The 20,825-nt window shown below is 35.0% G+C and overlaps 1 protein-coding gene and 1 pseudogene across 1 annotated transcript; both read right to left on the reverse strand.

The window, feature by feature from the left end:
- Positions 1 to 3,768: 3,768 nt before the first annotated feature.
- LOC123921373 (receptor like protein 22-like) lies at positions 3,769 to 20,103 on the reverse strand. Its single transcript, XM_045973889.1, has 2 exons — positions 17,610 to 20,103; positions 3,769 to 4,663 (listed from the first exon to the last, which is right to left on the reverse strand). Exons 1-2 carry the CDS (start codon positions 20,019 to 20,021, stop codon positions 3,917 to 3,919), a joined length of 3,159 nt encoding a protein of 1,052 aa, XP_045829845.1. The 5' UTR covers positions 20,022 to 20,103; the 3' UTR covers positions 3,769 to 3,916.
- Positions 15,210 to 15,763, reverse strand: LOC123921379 (annotated as a pseudogene).
- Positions 20,104 to 20,825: the final 722 nt, after the last annotated feature.

Below are 20,825 nucleotides of genomic sequence, written 5' to 3' on the forward strand. Positions count from 1 at the left end.
GTTTGCTGAATAAAATAATCCTTTGCCAAGTGATTACAAGGTGTTAGAAACACTTCCCAACCCTAAAGATTACCCAAGAGAAATTCTCTAACACTCTAGCCTTGTTGTTGGAAGAAGAACCCTAAAAACCTACATTTTTCCTCTCTCTTGCGGCTGAAAACGCAACAGCAGCATATGTATACCAGCAGCCCACTCCCCGCGTGCCCAGGGCCACGCCCCGCGTGGTGCACAGCTTATGAACCAATTTCCTGCTACAACAATTACTCCCTGCTTAGCCAGGGCCATGCCTCGCGTGATGGCCAAATCCAAATCCTGTTTTCTCCTCTTCACATCACTTCAAAGGCAATTCATAACAGGATCTCTGGATGGGTGAACTCTAGTTCATATTATTAAGAAGCTTTTAGTAGCTTTGAATTGGGAGGTGATTATTAATCATTCGTATCGTGAAGCTAATATTGTGGCAGATGCTTTAACAAAATAGGCATGAATAAGAATGTTGAGTTTTCAAAGAGATTTAACTTTTTACGTTTGAATAAGCATGAATAAGAATGAAAATATCAATGTTCTTCTAGGTATAATAAGAATTGGCAAAGAAAAGATCGTGTTTCAATAAAATGTATATGTTTCGCAGCAAAGATCTAAGTCATAATGCTCTCTGCCTATCAGTTTTCTTGTTTGTATTTACTTCATTTGTATGGATCATGAAGAATCTTCCAAAGTCCACTCTGTGTCACTAGCCTAAACCCTTTGCTAAAATTTAAACAGAATACAAGTTTAGATGTGAAACTCCTAAACCTAGTTTTAGGGTGGATTATACATTTTAGGCCATTAAAATTAAAGCCAAGATTGAGCTTATTTTTCATCTTAAATATGGCCCTTTAACGAGGTCTTCACATCGGCAGCATAATTCGAACTCACGTTCTGTGTGATTTAAATTAAATCTTTACCAACTAGGGTAATTTTCCTTCAAACATGCTTGATGATAGATAACAGGGTCCAAGACCATGAGGATTGAGAAAGCTTTGTCACATGACCATGTTGTGCGTATTAATTAACTATTTATATGTTATTAGTAAGTAATATGACATTAAAGAATGTTTTAGTACAGAAGCATAAAATAAATCTACATGATGTCATTCCTGTTTCATTCAAATCTCATAACTTCTCAAATTTTATCATTGTTAAAGAACTGTTCATTTTTTGAATGAGATGAGTCACATCTATCTTGTTATTTTCATAAATGTTCTGCCTCCAATATTTAGGCAAGTTATTGGTATGTATGATGCAGTTGACTCATTTCATCTAAACATTACTATTAGATCCTTAATTAGCCTCAACACCTTGGCTCTCATTATTATCATTGATTATGGAAAATTTGAGGGAGAATGAGATTGAGGACAATATTTCAATGTCACCTCCGTCTGTCGGTTCCATGCAGATTGCAGGAAGCAATGGCTTTGGTCACAGCATGGAGTTTATGTCTCAGGCATACCTTTTTAATAGAGGTACTCAGAGATTCATATCCAAGTTCAGGATTCTAGTTTCAACCAAGATCCCCCTCTTCCTATATATCTCAAGGTAGTGAAAAATCTGCACGAAGTAAATCAAAGTTGTTTTGTTCCTAATTGCTTCACTTGATACACATCATAGACAATTTCTCAATAATGTGCAGTTTGAAGATGCCGAGTTGAAAGTGAGAAATAGCCAAAAAGCTTCCAAAATCTCTTAATTAAGCATGCCATAAATATTCCTTACATTGATAAAAAAAAAACACTTGCATGATTCTAAAACCCCAAAATTTAACAATTTCAAAAGAGTAACTAGTCCAGCAACAAGCAAATGAGCATCAGACATAGGCTTTCGACAATGAAGGTGATGGTGTCATAGGCCAAAGTTGGGAATCACTTTTGCTCTTTGGAAATTTTTTATCCAAAGCTTCCATTTCTTTTCTAGATTCTCTTTTGGTATTCCCAAATCCATATAGCCTTCAAGCGAAGAGACTCGATCAACTTATCATATTCATCAACATTGGTGCAGAAGTAGAAGACACCAAAATCCTTCATCTGAGTCAATATCTCGAGAACCTCATCAAACTTTTGTAGCTTGAAATATCCAGAAATTAGTGTATGGTACAATAGAGGAAAGATTAAACATAGAATCATTCCTTTTGGCTTCTTCTGAGATCTTCCTAGCCACTTCGATACCAACTGAATGTGAAAACTGGTTTTGAAAGGCGCTATACCCTATAGCAGACTGTGTGCAATACTTTTAAAGATCAACTGCTTGGCTACATGAAATCTTTAAACCCACACAAGGCTCTACAACTTGCAGACAACACCGTTTAAGGGATATCAATATCTCCAAAATCCATATATGGTACTAATACATTATGTAACTGTGGCAAGCGACAAGTTTGAGTCCGTTCCTCATTTTCAGCCTGATAGAGAGCATAGTTCTTCTTCCAGTGCTTTACTTGATCATGTTAACCATGCATTAGTCTTAAAATATCCTTGTCTATGATCAGTATCATTATGTGATTCAATTATGATAGAACAAAAAGTAATAAACTAATGAAAGTAGGATAAAAAAATGTAATGTTACAAACTTATGATTTTAGACTGTGAAAACTGGTGTAGACCGAGACAAATATGAAATATTCTATGGAGGTGAATATTTAATCTTTTATTGCTTATTCCTATTCAGAGTGTAACTTATAATTCAATCTGAATACATATTTAAATGTGTCCCTTATTCTTAGCATAACAAACATGATCTAAAATTTGGAAAAAACAGAAAAACTAACATTCAAAAGACTCAACAAACTTGTGTAAAAAAATGACTCAACAAACTTCTAAAACTAATCATCCCTTTAAAATTGCTAATATTCAGGCACATTTTAAAACAGAATCTCATTTATTTTTTGATATATCAAGAATTTAACACATCAAATATCAAAAGCCAACAACAGAAAATGAATAATACATGAATATGATAAGAAAATCAGAAAAAAAAACCTGGTTCACCAGCATCACTGTCTTTTTCTTTTGATAAACTTTCTTCCATTTCCCAACAGTGAGTCCAACCACCCCATAACAAAGAAAGTTATTCATGGACATGGATCACATACCTAATGTAAATGCTTATTTATTATACACAATTCTGTTCCGATTACACAAAACAGAATTGCAAAGGTAAAAGGTTCTTATAAATATGAATCATTAGGCCAGATTGCTTAAAATACAATCAATCAATGAATGAATCTTCAATGAGGTTTTGATATGCATGAAAGAAAAAGAAAAAAGGGAAAAAGGAAAAAGGGGAAGCTAAGTATATTTAATTTGCTTTGTGTTTAACAAAAGAATATTATTACATTTGATGTGAACAAGTGTTTCTCAATCCAAAGTAGTAGAATTATTGTTGAGTGTATTAGTAACACTTGTTGTATGATTAAAAATTATGTAAATTTCGATTTACGGAGAAGTTAAGGTAACATCATCATTATGAAACAGTCAAGACACGTGTAACAACCACCTTGATTTACTTTTTTCAGTTGAGATTGCTTATCATAACTTAAGATATCATTTCATCACTAAACTTGATGCAAAAGTTTCATCTTATTTTATTATTAAAAATATAATTTCTCATTTGATTCTAACTAACTGAAATGCATATATTGGAGATAACATCACAACAACTGGTTGAGTAAATTAAGTAGAACTTATTCATTTAATTCCAATTTATTCATCAAAATCAAACAACACCAAGAAGAACAACAACATCTAAAACATCTCACCAATAGGAAGAAATCACATGAGTACATCAAATTCAATATGATCACATTACATTTAGAGTACAAACATACATTACAGAAAGTAAAAACCAACACAGAATACAGAAAATAACTACAAAAATGAAACTATGACATTGGCACCATCTGAGTAGAACCATTGGTTGTCCTCACTCTATTCCTTCTCCTGTTCACTCTTCTCTTAGGCTGACCATCAAATATAATCACAAGCCATCTTGGCTTTCCAATCAAAAACACCAAATAACCAAGGCCTATTCCAATCACAAATCCACATCCATATCCAATTGCCACTGGTCTCCATCCAAATTCAAATTTCTCTTCACTCCAAATGTTGTTGGTTGAAGGTGGAGATTGATGTTGTTCAGGTTCAGGTCCACATTTCTTTGTCAAGGGAAATCCACATAACCCCAAGTTTCCTTCATATGAATCATTTGTAAATGTATTGAACTGCCTTCCTTGAGGTATTTCTCCCGTAAGATGGTTATTGGAAAGATTCAAGACTTCAATGCTATTCATATTGGTTAATTCTGCAGGAATCACACCGGTTAACATATTTGAGGAAAGATCCAAAGATTCCAAATATGTCAAGTTTCCAATGGATTGGGGAATATGACCGATGAGTCTATTATGGGAAAGGTTAAGGCCTTTAAGTGCATGAAGATCTCCAATAGCATTTGGAATCTCTCCTTCAAATTTGTTTCTTGACAAATCGATACTTACAAAAAATTTTGGAATTCTCCCCAGTGTCAATTTGTTCCCTTTTGTTGTCACAGTCACAGAATCCGTGCATCTATCACCTATAGGAAACTCTCCACACGAGAATTCCATGTATATCAAACTGCTATCCCCACCAACTTCAGTAACAATCTTCATGGCTTCATAATTTTTGAAATAGGCTTTTGGTAGAAAACCACTAAAATTGTTGCCCGAGATATCAAAAATGACTAAACTTGGAAATAGATGTTTGATCTTTAAATTGGCAATGGGACCATGGAACCTGTTGTCTCTTAAAACCAACACTTCCAAATCTTGCATAGTTTGAAGCCAGTCGGGAAATTTGTCTTCTAATCTGTTGCTTCCAAGATTTAAAATGTTCAGGTATTTGCAATGGGACAAAGATTTAGGCAAAAGGCCTTCTAATAGGTTTCCATTAAGATTTAGAATGGAAATGTCCTTTGAAAAGTTACTTGGCAAAGTGCCATGAAATTTGTTCATCTGTAGATCCAAAAATTTAAGGGATTGAAAATTTGAAAAACATTGTGGAATGATACCACTCAAATTGTTGTGTCCCAAGTTCAGAAATTGAAGGTAACTTATATTGCAAACTGCCAAAGGGATGTCACCATTCAGTAAATTAAAACTAAGATCAAGTATATAGAGATATTCATTGTTCACTGCCATTTCAATCAATTGATCTGTTGACGTGAACAAATTTTGAGAGAGGTTTAAAACGGTCAAACTATTTGTTTCAATTAAGCATTTGGGCATTCCATTAAGTTTGTTATTGGAAAGATCAAGAATATCCAAATTTGTGAAATTTCCTTGTAATTTGTGAAATTTGATCAGATTGACAGAAGACAATTCTAATGAAAATAGCTGATTAAAACTATTGTAGACATTAGATTCAAAGTTTAGTGACAATTGACTATTCCATGAAAGGGATAATTCTGACAGATTTTGAAGTTTGGAGAAGATTTGAAAATTGATAAGACCACTCAAGTTGTTTGATTGTAGCCTCAAGTAGTTTAGTTTTGAGAGGGTGAAAATGGACTCTGGAATATTTCCTTGTAACAGATTGTTACTTAGATTTAGTTCCTCTAAGGAATTTGATGAGAATGCATCATCGACATGCCATGTTGTAAGTCGATTGTTTGATAGATCTACAAATGTCAAAGATGGCAAGGATAAACACCACAAAGGTAAGGGACCCTCTAATTTATTATGAGAGAAATCTAAATAATAAAGTTGAGTCAAATTAAATAATGAAGATGGAATTTGTCCTTGTAAATTGTTATCAGCTAGATAGAGGTATTGAAGTTCGGTCATCCTACCAAACACATCTGGGATTTGACCGGAAAATAAATTGGATGAAAGACCTAAGCCAGTAAGTTGTTGAAGGTTTGAAAGTGATGATGGTATCTCACCTCCAATTTTGTTGGAACTCAAGTATAGTTCTTGAAATCTATTTGACAGAGGAAATACATTTGGAATTTGACCACTAAGATCATTGGAAGAGAGAGACAAATAAGTTAGATTTGGAAGAGTTAAAAGTGAGGATGGGATTGAACCGTTAAGATTATTGGATGAAATATGTAGGGAAGTAAGGTGTGTGAAGTTAGAAAAAGACAGAGGAATTGGCCCATTGAATTGACATCCTGATAGATCCAAGATTCTAAGAAAAGTGCTGCAACTCAATTCTGGAAGTTGGCCTTCGACGTTGGCATTATGTGACATATCTAGCTGTTGAATATTTGGTAAACAAAAAAGACTCTTTTTCAATTTTCCACTTAATCCTGAATGTTGAAGATTAAGTGTAACCAAAGAGGAAGATTGATTGAAGATCAAATCTATAGAGTCTGGTCTTATTGAAGACATATCAGTTTGTTCCAAAAATAGTTCTTTTAAATTGGTTGCATTTTGTACAAGCCTCTTCAAGGTAGTCTCTTTCCAAACTAACTCATAATTCGAAGAGAGATGAAGTGATTCTAATTTGGAAAGATGTGAAATTTGAATAGGAACTTCACCTTTAAAGTAACAATACGTCAAGTCAAGATGTGTAAGACTTAGAAACCCACCAAACTTAAAATGAAAAGGAGAAGGATAGAAATCAATGTAAGAAAGATTGAGTTTTTGAAGGAGTGTAAGATGGTAAAGGGTACTGTTAGGATGTAACGTACCTTTAACACCTTCACGGCCAAGGTTTAGACCAATAACATGACCGGAGATGGTGTCACATGTGACACCATTCCAGGAACAACAATCACTCCCATTTTTCCATGCTGCTGTTTTCAGATGATAAGGTTCATCGTAAACAGAATAAGAGTAAGTAACTATAGTGAAGGAGGACTTGAACTGAAGCAAAGCAGAGCTCTCATCATCATGACATAAAAAATTGAAAGAAGAAGAGAAAGATGGAAAATGGAAGATCAAAAGATGCATACAGAGAAGCAACCAACCCATGAATGATTGATATTGTTTCATCAATGCAATGAAGAATTTGTGGAAAGTGTAAATGGTTTGTTTAAATGAAAGTAAAGAAAGTGTGATTGTATGAAATGGTAAGGAATGTAACATTAATATTTATAGCCAAATTTAACCGAGATGTCTTTAAGGGACCAAAATGGTTAACGAAGATGTGTTTAAGGGACCTATTCGGTCATTTTATTCTTTAAGAGACCAATGTGAAACCAAAAATATCTTTAAGGGACCATTTTACTAATTAAACCTTAATATTTTTATTGTTTCGGATGAATATTGTTTTTTCCCACTAAACCAAAATTTCGATGGTTAATTAGACGAATATTATTTTAATGACATTAATTTCAGTAATTAGATGTCAAAATTTAGAGTTTGTTTAGTTCGAAGTAGATAAAGAGGAGGATAGGTGAGGAAATAATTTTAGTTTAAAAAACAACAATGTCATGCTGCTCTTTAAACCAAATTAGTTCATATATTTATTTTTCAAAGAAATTTTTTAAAAAAACTCACAAAAAGGACCTGGGCCGGGTGAAGAGTCTGCAACAAAATCAATTGAATACAAAGAAATCCGTTAAGTGTATCGATTCAAGCAAGTCCGAATAGTTTAGACGTCGTTTTCCAGACTTACGATGAACTGCCGGGTGGTATGAACTCCACAATTATATTAGTCTCTCCTTCAATTGATCCAAATTAGTCTTTGTCTGCTTTTTTATTGACAAGTATAGTCTTATCTCTTACTATATCCTTTATTTGTAATTCTAATATGCACCATTCAAATTATTTTTTTTTACCAAATTATGCACCATTCTTTTTATCTAACTCAAAAAAGATCTCACATTAGTCTCTCCTTCAATTAGTCCTTGTCTTTTTCTCGGTCATTCTAATAAGCATCATTCATTTTCTAACACATTCATTACGTTATTATGATCGTTTGTGAATTTTTCTAACCCATAATAGTTTCATTGATTGGGAAGTCAATGTTCTTGCTTTTTAGGCCAAATTAGTCTTTATCTCTCTTTCGTATTTTTGACAAGTAATCGTTGTCTCTTGTTATATACCCTTTATTATATCATTCTAATAAACACCATTAATTTTCTAGACCATGCAATTACATTATCATGTTATGGAAATTTGGTTGATATCTGAAAGTGATATCTTTGTTCTATTTAAATTGATTTGGAAGTCTTCTCCAAAGATAGAACGTGTATGCTAAGCTGCATTAATTTTGTTTTTTCGTCCCATTAAGAACGCTGGTGGAGACTAATCAAAAGGAAAATAATTCCACAAGTCATTTTTTATATTAAAAAAAGAATTATATTCCACAAGTCATTACCGTATAATAATCGTTTCATATTTATTTCCCGCTGTAGCAAAAAATTTCCAATCAATTAACTTAATTAGTGGCTTGAACTTGTTCAAAAATTAGCGGCTTGAACAAAAATAGCTCAAGCGCGTGGTTATAATAAAATAGATTTGCGGTAGCAATTTAAACACAAAAGCTAAAACCACCAAAATCGATAAAGAGACACAAAATTGTTTATCCAGTTAGGTTAAAACCAACCTACTCTGGGGAGAGAGACTTTCCAATCCACTATCAAACTTCCTTCTTGATTACAAAGAATTCAATACAAAAGAGTTGCAAGATTTAGATTTTTCCTAAATCTACTCTTTTTCCTGAATCTCTTCCCGTGACTAAGAGATTTCAATGATAAGTAATTACAAGGTGTTAGAAACACTTCCCCAACCCTTGAGATTACCCAAGAGAAACCCTCTAACACTCTAGCCTTGTTGTTGGAAGAAGAACCCTACATTTTCCCTCTCTCTTGCAGCGGAAAGCGCGGCAGCAACATATATATACCAGCAGCCCACGCCCCGCGTGGTGGACAGCTGCTGAACCAATTTCCTGCTACAACAATTACGCCCCGCGTAGCCAGGGCCACGCCCCGTGATGGCCAGATCCAAATCCATGTTATCTGCTCCACATTACTTCAATGGCAATTCCTAACAATCTCCATCTTGCCTTTAAATTGATGGTGGTGCCAACTTCCCACCAACCAACGTGATGCTCCACCCTGAACTACCGTCCAAGACACCAGATCAAATCCAAGTCTCAGTCAAATCTTGACCTTGACACCAACCTTCACTTGCTTCCAACAACCATTGCTAGACTCACAAGTTTCCCGGTTTGTATCTCCTCCCTTCATACCTCGGAATGCCTTCCGCCCTCAAGAAGATCTTTCCTCCCACTACCGTAGGATTTTTATGTAGCTCTACAAGTTTACACCATTCCCTCTTCGAACCCCGAAATGTTCCTCTCCGTACTCCCGAAGAAATGCTTGCTTCCAACTATCCATGGAATTTAGAATAATTCTACAAGCCTCACCACACATTCTCAATCCCCGGAATGCCTTCCGTACTCTTGAAGATTTTCTTGCCTCCAACCAACCTTGGAATTTTAGGTGGTTCCACAAGCTGCAACATCAAACTCTCCTTGCATTCATCTACCTCCAGCAGTCCTACAAGTTACCAAGTCTGATCACCGTTGCTTTCAATTGCCTCCCCCGAAGATCTTCCAAGTTTTGCACTTCTTCGGCCACAATCGAAACATAACTCACAAGGTCTCCATAGCCATACCACTTTGGTGCAACAATACCACTCTCCTCCTTATCTCCCATTAGATAGCCAATAGCTAATGTCGACTGTCTTCTTCTAGTCCCAGTAGTAAGAGACTCTACCTCAAATCGAGTTTCCTCCACCAAAGTCTCAAATCGGTATATCCACCATGTCTTCCACCTTGTAGTCTCCAACACTTCCAATTTAGTTCCACTACCTGGTAAACTTTCTTTCACTAGTCCACCTAAATCCATGTCACTAACAAATACCAACCCAAGTCCCACAAATTTTAACCACATCATGAGAATTATAACCACTAGTAACTGATGCATTATCAATAATAGTAGAACCATCTAACAAATATTTAGCTACTATCTATGCATCCAGGTTCAAGAAAAATACCTCAAATCGTGTAGAAGAAACTACAGATTGTCAAACCAGACAAACTAAAACCATACCTCGAACCTTGCAAGCTTTTCCGTCTCCAAGATGAATAAACTCCACATTCAACTAGCTCTAGGGGTTTCAAAGTACTTCTTCTTCAAAGCACATATGATCTGGGCATCCTAAGTCCATGACTTAAGCTCCACCGATTCTCAACTTCACCACACTAGCACTTTCGCATTCTCACAATAATAAAGTTGCTGTTTCAAACATAATCCCGAGTATTATTCCACCGCCTCTCCAGGCCGACCTTCATCGCAATCTCCATTAGCTTTTTACCTCCGAGGCACCGGATAACAACACGTCATGTTCTATCCATCATCTTGAACCTTAAGATTGCTCTTGCTCCCATCTTCACTTTCTACAATTCCAAATTGTCTCCGGAAAGTCCCTCGATAACCCATTTTGAACCCATGATACTTAATCCGTTTAACCCTTTGCCCCACGGTGGACGCCAATTGTTGTGAATTCGAACCGAAAACCACACCATTAATACTTAGATGTGTGTGACAAATGAATTGAAGCAACCAAATCAAATTTAATGAGCAATTTAAATACAAAAGCTAAAACTACCAATAACGATAGAGACACGATATTGTTTACACAGTTCGGTTAAAACCAACCTACTCTGGGGGAGAGAGACTCTCTAATCCACTATCAAACTTCCTTCTTGATTACAAAGATTCAATACAAAAGAGTTGCAAGATTTAGATTTTTCCTAAATCTACCCTTTTTCCCAAATCTCATCCCGTGACCAGGAGATTTCAATAATAAGTATTGAAGTTGCCAAAACAGAGAGATTGATTGAAGGATAACATACCGTATATTATTGTATCAATTGAGGAAAAGTTTGTTACATATATATAGCCTAAGTAATAGAGCCGTTGTAACTATATAAGGCAAAATATAATATTATTCACATATTGACCAAATCACATTAACTAATACTAATTACAATTAAATTAAATTAATTTGGTCAAGTAATATCAGTAGGTAAAACTCCCCACAAGTTGGACTGTGGATTTCATGAAGGCCAAGCTTGGATATGAGAGTGAGGAATGAGGGGCCGTGTAAAGGTTTTGTAAGAATAGAAAGTATGGGAAAAAGTCGCAGCAAACCACTTTGAATCTTCTCTCTTATGATGTGGTAATATATTCCAATGTGTTTAGTACGTTCATGGAAAGTGGGATTATGGGCAAGGTAATTGCAATTCACATGTAAGGCTTGCTAGTGCGTGATATTCAGCTTCAGTACTTGATTTGGAGACGGTAGACTGCTTCCTTGTTGACTTCAATAACCCGTAACAGATTTCCTTGTTGTAGGACAAGTTGCCCGGTCAGAATCTGCAAAACCTGAAAGTTTTAAATTAGAGTTTGCTGAATAAAATAATCTTTTTCCAAGTGATTACAAGGTGTTAGAAACACTTCCCCAACCCTAAAGATTACCCAAGATAAATTCTCTAACACTCTAGCCTTGTTGTTGGAAGAAGAACCCTAAAAACTTACATTTTTCCTCTCTCTTGCGGCTGAAAACGCAACAGCAGCATATATATACCAGCAGCCCAAGCCCCGCGTGACCAGGGCCACGCCCCGCGTGGTGGACAGCTTATGAACCAATTTCCTGCTACAACAATTACTCCCTGCGTAGCCAGGGCCATGCCCCGCGTGATGGCCAGATCCAAATCCTGTTTTCTCCTCTTCACATCACTTCAAAGGCAATTCATAACAGGATCTCTGGATGGGTGAACTCTAGTTCATATTATTAAGAAGTTTTTACTAGCTTTGAATTGGGAGGTGATTATTAATCATTCATATCGTGAAGCTAATATTTTGGCCGATGCTTTAACAAAATTTGCATGAATAAGAATGTTGAGTTTTCAAAGAGATTTAACTTTTTTGCGTTTGAATAAGCATGAATAAGAATGAAAATATCAATGTTCTTCTAGGTATAATAAGAATTGGCAAAGAAAAGATCGTGTTTCTATAAAATGTATATGTTTCGCAGCAAAGATCTAAGTCATAATGCTCTCTGCCTATCAGTTTTCTTCTTTGTATTTACTTCATTTGTATGGATCATGAAGAATCTTCCAAAGTCCACTCTGTGTCACTAGCCTAAACCCTTTGCTAAAATTTAAACAGAACACAAGTTTAGATGTGAAACTCTTAAACCTAGTTTTAGGGTGGATTATACATTTTAGGCCATTAAAATTAAAGCCAAGATTGAGCTTATTTTTCATGTTAAATATTGCCCTTTAACGAGGTCTTCACATCGGCAGCATAATTCGAACTCACATTCTGTGGGATTTAAATTAAATCTTTACCAACTAAGGTAATTTTCCTTCAAACATGCTTGATGATAGATAACAAATGTGAATCATGTTACATTTACAGTTTCAGGGTCCAAGACCATGAGGATTGAGAAAGCTTTGTCACATGACCATGTTGTGCGTATTAATTAACTATTTATATGTTATTAGTAAGTAATATGACATTAAAGAATGTTTTAGTACAGAAGCATAAAATAAATCTACATGATGTCATTCCTGTTTCATTCAAATCTCATAACTTTTCAAATTTATCATTGTTAAAGAACTGTTCATTTTTTGAATGAGTTCATTGATTATCATTGATTATGGAAAATTTGAGGGAGAATGAGATTGAGGACAATATTTCAATATATAGGAGTCAAATCAACTTTCTTTATTCAGCTTTTCTATTAGTAATTAATAATTCGTTTTCCACGACAAAACTTATACGTATCGTTATGTTCTGCAGTTCTTCAAAAAACAGAAAAGGAAAAAAATATACTTAGAATGGAGGTTGTCAAATGATCTCCTATATTAAGGGTGAATTAGGAGGATGAGTTTTAACTCCTATATAATATATGTAATTGACAGTCTGCAATCATTTTAGATCCAAATAAGGCTCTGACAATTTGCAGACAAACACCTTTCTAAGGGATATTGATGTCTCCAACGCCAAATATGTACATTTTCCTTTTTTGAACATGGAGCACCTTGTAACATATAGAAGCGGCTTGCGGGAGCATATCATCGCTGCACCTTGTGTTAAAAATAGCTTGCAGTGTAAATGTATATCTATCTTGATTAGGCACAAATTTAAAAAGCTCATGTTTATGAAAGTTGATTTAGAATCCGTACGTGAAAAAGGATACTCTGAAAATGATTAATATGGTTAAGCAAGTGTAACAAACAAAATATGTCATTCTTCCTTAGTTTAAGAGGCAAAAAGACCACATTGGCATCTGTTCTGTATAATTATGCAGCAGAACTCCCATGACAGCACTATTCCATTTCTGATGCACTCGAATATCTTAACAGTGATGCAAACTTGGTTTAACAAATCTTTACATAAATTAAGTAGCACATATAGACATATAAATTAATAGTCAACACCAGAATATATTTAGTCAACAAAAGTGAATGTATTTGGTCCAAATTTTGAACCAAATAAATACATCAAGTTTGTTTGACTCATTTTTTTCTTATATTTTGGGACGGAGGGAGTATTTTATAGGTTTTGGATAAAAAGTAAATTCTAGCTACATACAGACACTATCTAAATACACACAATATATTGAGAGTACAAACTTACAACCCAAAATAAAATAGATCAAATAAGAGGCTCAAGATTGTCTACTCACATCAAGCTTATTTTAAACAGAATAAAAACTAACACACAAAACAGAACATTATGTAACCGTACCGACCATCCAGAAGCAAAATCTTTTGAAAAATAGAAGCGGCTTGCTGGAGTATATCATCGGCTCATCAGTTCACTATGTATTAAAAATAGCTTGTTTAAAATTGCAAACTCTCCTATAATATTTGGAATCTTGCCTTCAAACTTGTTTCTTGCCAAATCAATAGTTACAAAGTTTATTGGAATTTTCACCAATTTCATATTGATCCCTTTGTTCATCACAGTCACAGAATCATAGGACCCTTCTGAATCCATTATATATAGCCTACTGATATTCTGTCCTACTTGAGTAACAATCTTCATGGCTTTGAAATTTTTGAAATAGGCTTTCGGTAGCAGACCACTAAAGTTATTACCCGAGATATCAAAAATAACCAAACTGGGAAATGGATGCTTGATCTTTAAATTGCCAATGCCACCATGCAAATTATTATCTCGTAAAATTAGCACTTTCAAATTTGGCAAAGTTTGAAGCCAAGCAGGAAATCTATCTTCTATTTTGTTGCTGCCAAGGTTTAGAAACTCCAGCATTTTACATTGAGACAAAGATATAGGCAAATAACCTTCAATTTGGTTTCCATTGAGATTCAGAACATGAAGATCACAGTCCTTTGAAAAGTCACTTAGAAAAGTGCCATCAAATCTATTCATTTGTAGATCCAAAACTCGAAGGTATGATAAATTAGCAACACATTCTGGAATGTTACCGGTCAATTTGTTGTGTGCCAAGTTGAGTAATTGAAGTGATTTCATACTGCAAATTGACAAAGAGATGTCATTGTCACTTTCCAGTAAGTTAACACTAAGATCAAGGCTACTGAGCTGCACAATATTCAATGAGATTTGGTCTATTGAAGTGAAACAGTTTTGAGAGAGATTCAACGATCCTGATATTTTGAGCAACCAATTAGGCACCCTTCCATTAAGTTTGTTATTGGGATAGATCAAGATGATACAAACTTGGAAGTTTTCCTAACAAATTGGGAAATTGAGTCAAACTCAAAGAAGACAACTCCAATTTTAGTAGAGAAAAATTGGAATTGACATTGGATTCAAAGGTTAGTGATAATTGGGTATTATGTGAAAGGGAAAGAGAATTCAAATTTTGAAGTTTGGAAAAGTGTTGAAAATTGATAACACCACTGAAGTTGTTTGATGATAGACATAGTGTAGTTAGCTTTTCAAGGTTGAAAATTGATTCTGGAATATTTCCTTGTAGCTTGTTGCCGCATAGAGATAGCGTCTCTAACGAATATGATGAGATTGCACCGATATGGCCGGTAATATTATTGTTTGCTATATCTAAATTTACCAAAGAAGGCAAAGATAATAAAGAGGAAGGAATTGTTCCATTGAGCAAGTTATCATTTAATCTCAAATTAGTTAGTTTTTGGAACCCTGTAATGTTGTTGGGTAAGGGACCCTCTAATTTGTTGCATTTTGTATAAGCCTCTTCAAGGTAGTCTCTTTCCAAACTAACCAATAATTTTGAGAGAGATGAAGTGATTCTAATTTGGAAAGATGTGAGATTTGAAGAGGAATTTCACCTTCAAAGTTACACCAAGACAAGTCAAGATGTGTAAGACTGAGAAACCTACCAAACTTAAAATGAAAAGGAGAGCCAAAGAAATTATTTTGAGAAAGGTTGAGTTTTTGGAGGTGAGTAAGATGGAAAAGGTTACTGTTAGGATGTAATGTACCTACCTGCAAGGCCTTCACAGCCAAGGTTTAGACCAATCACATGACCAGAGCTGGTGTCACATATGACACCATGCCACGAGCATCAATCAGTCCCATTTTTCCATGTTTTTGTTTTCAGATGATTAGGTTCATCCCTAGTACAATCGAGATCAGAAGATAACGTGAAGGAGGACATGAACTGAATCAACGCAGAGCTCTCATCAAGATGACATAATAAATTGAAAGAAGAAGAAGAAGTGAAAAGGAAAAGATGCAAAAACAGAAGCAACCAACCCATGAATGATTGATTTTGTGGAAAGTGTTAATGCTTTGTTTACCTGAAACAAAGAAAACAAAAAGAAAAGAAAAGAAAGTATGTATATGGTAAGAATTACTAGTAGAAAAACTTAAAAGTAAATTGTTGAGTCTTTCTAAGTCTAACCCCCTACATTGACTTGGAAGTCATTGTTTTTTTTTAAATCTACCAAGAAATTGTATACATTGACTTGGAAGTAATTGTTACCGTGTTATAGGAGCAATGATTGGTTTGATTTATCTTCCACAAGCTAATGAATTTGATTTCTCATTTCACAACATTAATGCCTTTCATAGACTAAGAACTTGCCATGATCAATGTGGTTATAATTGCGAGAAATAGGTTCATATTTCTATTGGTCTGATGCGGGGTGGAGTGGCTAGCTCTTCCAATCAGAGACAGAACGGAGCAATGCACCTGCTGTACGACATGACAGTACAGTCATGATAAAGTGAAAGAAACCGTAGATATTTGGGGAGACTTCAAATGCAATATCGATGTTTCCATGTTTTAATCGCAAAGGAAATACGGTGTTGGTATGTGTTTGTGAAATGATAAAGGAGAATTCGTTCAAGCCAACACATTGTTCAAGTCTGCAATTTTGTCACCAAAAGAGGCTGAGGCTTTTGGTTACTGAAGGCTATTTCTTGGTTCCCAAGTTTTTGATCGGGATGTATTACTCACATTATTATGAATGAAATAAGTTTGTTATTGTCACAATTAAAAAAAGTAATAATTCTCATTAATTTGTACTATACTATGCTCATAAACACTTTTTAAATATGCACACTTCTTAAATATTGATTTCTTACAAAACACTTTTCTCTAGTGTACTATACTATGCTCATAAACATTCAGACAGTAAATAGCTACAAACATAAATATAAACTTGGAATTTTATTAAATAACACATGTTGCAACAGGCACATATAAAGCAGAACTAACTCAAGAATACAAACTTACAATTCAAAATCAAACTAGCTAGATGAAATAAGAGTGACAAGATTGTCACACTCACATCGAGCTTACTTTAAACATAAAGTATAAACAACACACAATACAGAAAATAAGCACAACAATGAAACTACGACATTTGCACCATCTGAGTAGAACCATTGGTCCTCCTCACTCTAGCCCTTCTCCTGTTCACTCTTCTCTTAGGCTGACCACCAAATAGCATCACAAGCCATCTAGGCTTTCCAATCAAAAACACAAAATATCCAATGCCTATTCCAATCACAAATCCACATCCATATCCAATTGCCTCTGGTTTCCATCCAAATCCAAATTTCTCTTCACTCCTAAAGTTGTTGGCTGGAGGTGGAGGTGGAGAATGAGGTTCAGGTCCACATTTCTTTGACAATGGAAATCCACATAGCCCCAAGTTTCCTTCATATGAATCATTTGTAAATGTATTGAATTGTGGTCCTTGAGGTATTTCTCCCATAAGATGGTTATTTGAAAGATTCAAGACTTCAAGAAAGCCCAAATTTGCTAATTCTGCAGGAATCACACCGGCTAACATATTTGAGGAAAGATCCAAAGACTCCAAGTTTGTCAAGTTTCCCATGGATTGGGGAATATGACCGACGAGTCTATTATGGGAGAGGTTAAGACCTTTGAGTGCATGAAGCTCTCCAATAGACTTTGGAATCTCTCCTTCAAATTTGTTTCTGGAGAAATCAATACTTACAAAGAATTTTGGAATTCTCACCAGTGTCATTTTGATCCCTTTTGTCGTCACAGTCACAGAATTCGTGCATGTTGCTCCTTGGTATCGCAAATCACACCAGACATCCATGTATATCAAACTGCTATCCCCACCCACTTGAGTAACATTCTTCATGGCTTCATAATTTTTGAAATAGGCTTTTGGTAGAAAACCACTAAAATTGTTGCCCGAGATATCAAAAATGACTAAACTTGGAAATAGATGTTTGATCTTTAAATTGGCAATGGGACCATGGAACCTGTTGTCTCTCAAAACCAGCACTTTCAAATGTTGCATAGTTTGAGGCCAGACGGGAAATTTGTCTTCTAATCTGTTGCTTCCAAGATTTAGAACTCTGAGGCTTTTGCAATGGGACAAAGATTTCGGCAAAAGGCCTTCTAATAGGTTTCCATTAAGGTTTATCATGGTAATGTACTCGGAAAAGTTACTTGGCAAAGTGCCATGAAATTTGTTCATCTGTAGATCCAAAAATTGAAGGGATTGAAAATTTGAAAAACATTGTGGAATGATACCACTCAAATTGTTGTGTCCCAAGTTGAGATATGCAAGCATAGAACTTATATTGCAAACTGCCAAAGGGATGTCACCATTCAGTAAATTAAAACTAAGATCAAGTATACTGAGATGTTCAGTATTCACTGCCATTTCAATCAATTGATCTGCAGACGTGAACATGTTTTGAGAGAGGTTCAAAAACCTTAATTGACCTGCAGTTTCAATTAAGCAATTGGGCATTCCATTAAGTTTGTTATTAAAAAGATCAAGAATAACCAAATTTGTGAAATTTCCTTGTAATTTGTGGAATTTGATCAGATTGACAGAAGCTAATTTTAATACTAGTAGTTGATTAAAACTATAAGAGACATTAGATTCAAAGTATAGTGACAATTGACTATTCTGTGAAATGGATAAATCTGACAGATTCTGAAGTTTGGAGAAGATTTGAAAATTGACAAGACCACTCAAGTTGTTTGAGTATAGCCACAAGAGTTTTAGATTTGCAAGTCTGAAAATGGATTCCGGAATATTTCCTTGTAACATGTTGTTATTTAGATACAGTGCCTCTAAGGAATTTGATGAGAATGCATCATCGACATGCCATGTAAGTCGATTGTTTGATAGATCTACTTCTCTTAAAGATGGCAAGGATAAACACCACAAAGGAATTGTTCCATTTAGTAAGTTGTCATTTAAATTTAACCCAGTTAGGTTTTGGAAACCTGAAATTTTGTTGGGTAAGGGACCCTCTAATTTATTATCAGAGAAATATAATTCAACTAGTTTATTCAAGTTAAATAATGAAGATGGAATTTGTCCTTCTAAATTGTTATCAGCTAGATTGAGGTATTGAAGTTCGGTCATCCTACCAAACACATTTGGGATTCGACCGGAAAATAAATTGGATGAAAGATATAAGTGAGTAAGTTGTTGAAGGTTTGAAAGTGATGATGGTATCTCACCTCCAATTTTGTTGTCACTCAAGTCTAATTCTTGAAATCTATTTGACTGAGGAAATACATTTGGGATTTGACCACTAAGAGCATTGTAAGAGGCATCCAAATAAGTTAGATGTGGAAGAGTTAAAAGTGAGGATGGGATTGAACCATTAAGATTATTTGCTGAAATACCTAGGGAAGTAAGATGTGTGGAGTTAGAAAAAGACAGAGGAATTGGCCCTTTTTTGAATGGACAATTTGAGAGATCCAAGATTCTGAGAGAAGTGCTGCAACTCAATTCTGGAAGTTGGCCTTCAAGGTTGTCATTATATGACATATCTAGCTCTTGAATATTTGGTAAACAAAAAAGACTCTTTTTCAATTTTCCACTTAATCTTGAGTTATGAAGATTAAGAGTAATCAAAGAGGAAGATTGATTGAAGATCAATTCCACGGAGTTTGGTCTTATTAAAGACATATCAGTTTCGTCCAGAAGCAACTCTTTTAAATTTGTTGCATTTTGTACAAGCCTCTTCAAGGTTGTCTCTTTCCAAACTAATTCTTCATTTACAGAGAGATGAAGTGATTCTAATTTGGAAAGATGTGAGATTTGAATAGGAACTTCACCTTTAAAGTTACATTTAGACAAGTCTAGATGTGTAAGACTTAGAAACCCACCAAACTTAAAATGAAAAGGAGAGCCAAAGAAATGAATGTAAGAAAGGTTAAGTGATTGGAGGTGAGGAAGATCGAAAAGGGTACTGTTTGGATGTAATTCACCTGCAATGCCTTCACAGCCAAGGTTGAGACCAATGACGTGACCAGAGATGGTGTCACATGTCACACCATTCCATGAACAACAATCACTGCCATTTTTCCATGTTGCTGTTTTCAGATGAGAAGGTTCACAATCTGGGTAAATATCTATAGTGAATGAAGATTTGAATTGAAGCAAAGCAAAGCTCTCATCATGATGACATAAGAAATTGAAAGAAGAAGAAGATGGAAAATGGAAGATCAAAAGATGCATACAGAGAAGCAACCAACCCATGAATGATTGATGTTGTTTCATGATTGCAATGAAGAATTTGTGGAAAGTGTAAATGGTTTGTTTAAATGAAAGTAAAGAAAGTGTGATTGTATGAAATGGTAAGGAATGTAACATTAATATTTATAGCCAAATTTAATATACAATAATTTGATACAAATTTTTGTTTTTGCCAAATTTAGTTTTGGATATCTTTGCTTGGTGACGGTAGGGGTGTGCAAAAAATCCAAGTAACCTTAACCAAATCATTAACCAAACCATATCCAAAATTAATAACCAAATCCATTTTAAAAAAAAACCAAACCAATCCAATACAAAAAAACCAATTCTAAACCCTATCCAATTTTTTATAATTGGTTTAAAATTGGTTTTTAAATTGAGGCCCAATAAGGAAAAAGCCCAATAGTTTTTTTTTAAAAAAAAAAAAATTTCCAAATTCAATTAATTATATAATTTAATAAATAAATAATTAATAAGGTGGTGGAGGAATTGGTCAACGCGGCGGTCAACGCCGGACCACCGGCGGCCGGCACGGCGGAGCTCCGGCGGCGGACGGTGGCGACCGGCGATTTTACGGCGGCGGCCGGCGGCCGGCACGGTGGTTGACGGCGGCGCTCCGGCGACCGGCGCGGTGGTTGGCGGCGGCGCTCCGGCGGCCGGCCACCGTCAACCACCCTTTAATATTTAATTATTTTTTATTTAACAAAATTTATTTATTTTAAAAATAATTATAAAAAACAGATTTTTGATGATTTTTTTTTTTTAAAAAAATCTATATTTTAATTATTTTGGGCTTAAAAAAATCTGTTTTTTTGGGCTTAGTTTGAA

Source organism: Trifolium pratense, linkage group LG4 (genome assembly GCF_020283565.1).
Source record: "Trifolium pratense cultivar HEN17-A07 linkage group LG4, ARS_RC_1.1, whole genome shotgun sequence".
NCBI classification, from domain to species: Eukaryota; Viridiplantae; Streptophyta; class Magnoliopsida; order Fabales; family Fabaceae; genus Trifolium; species Trifolium pratense.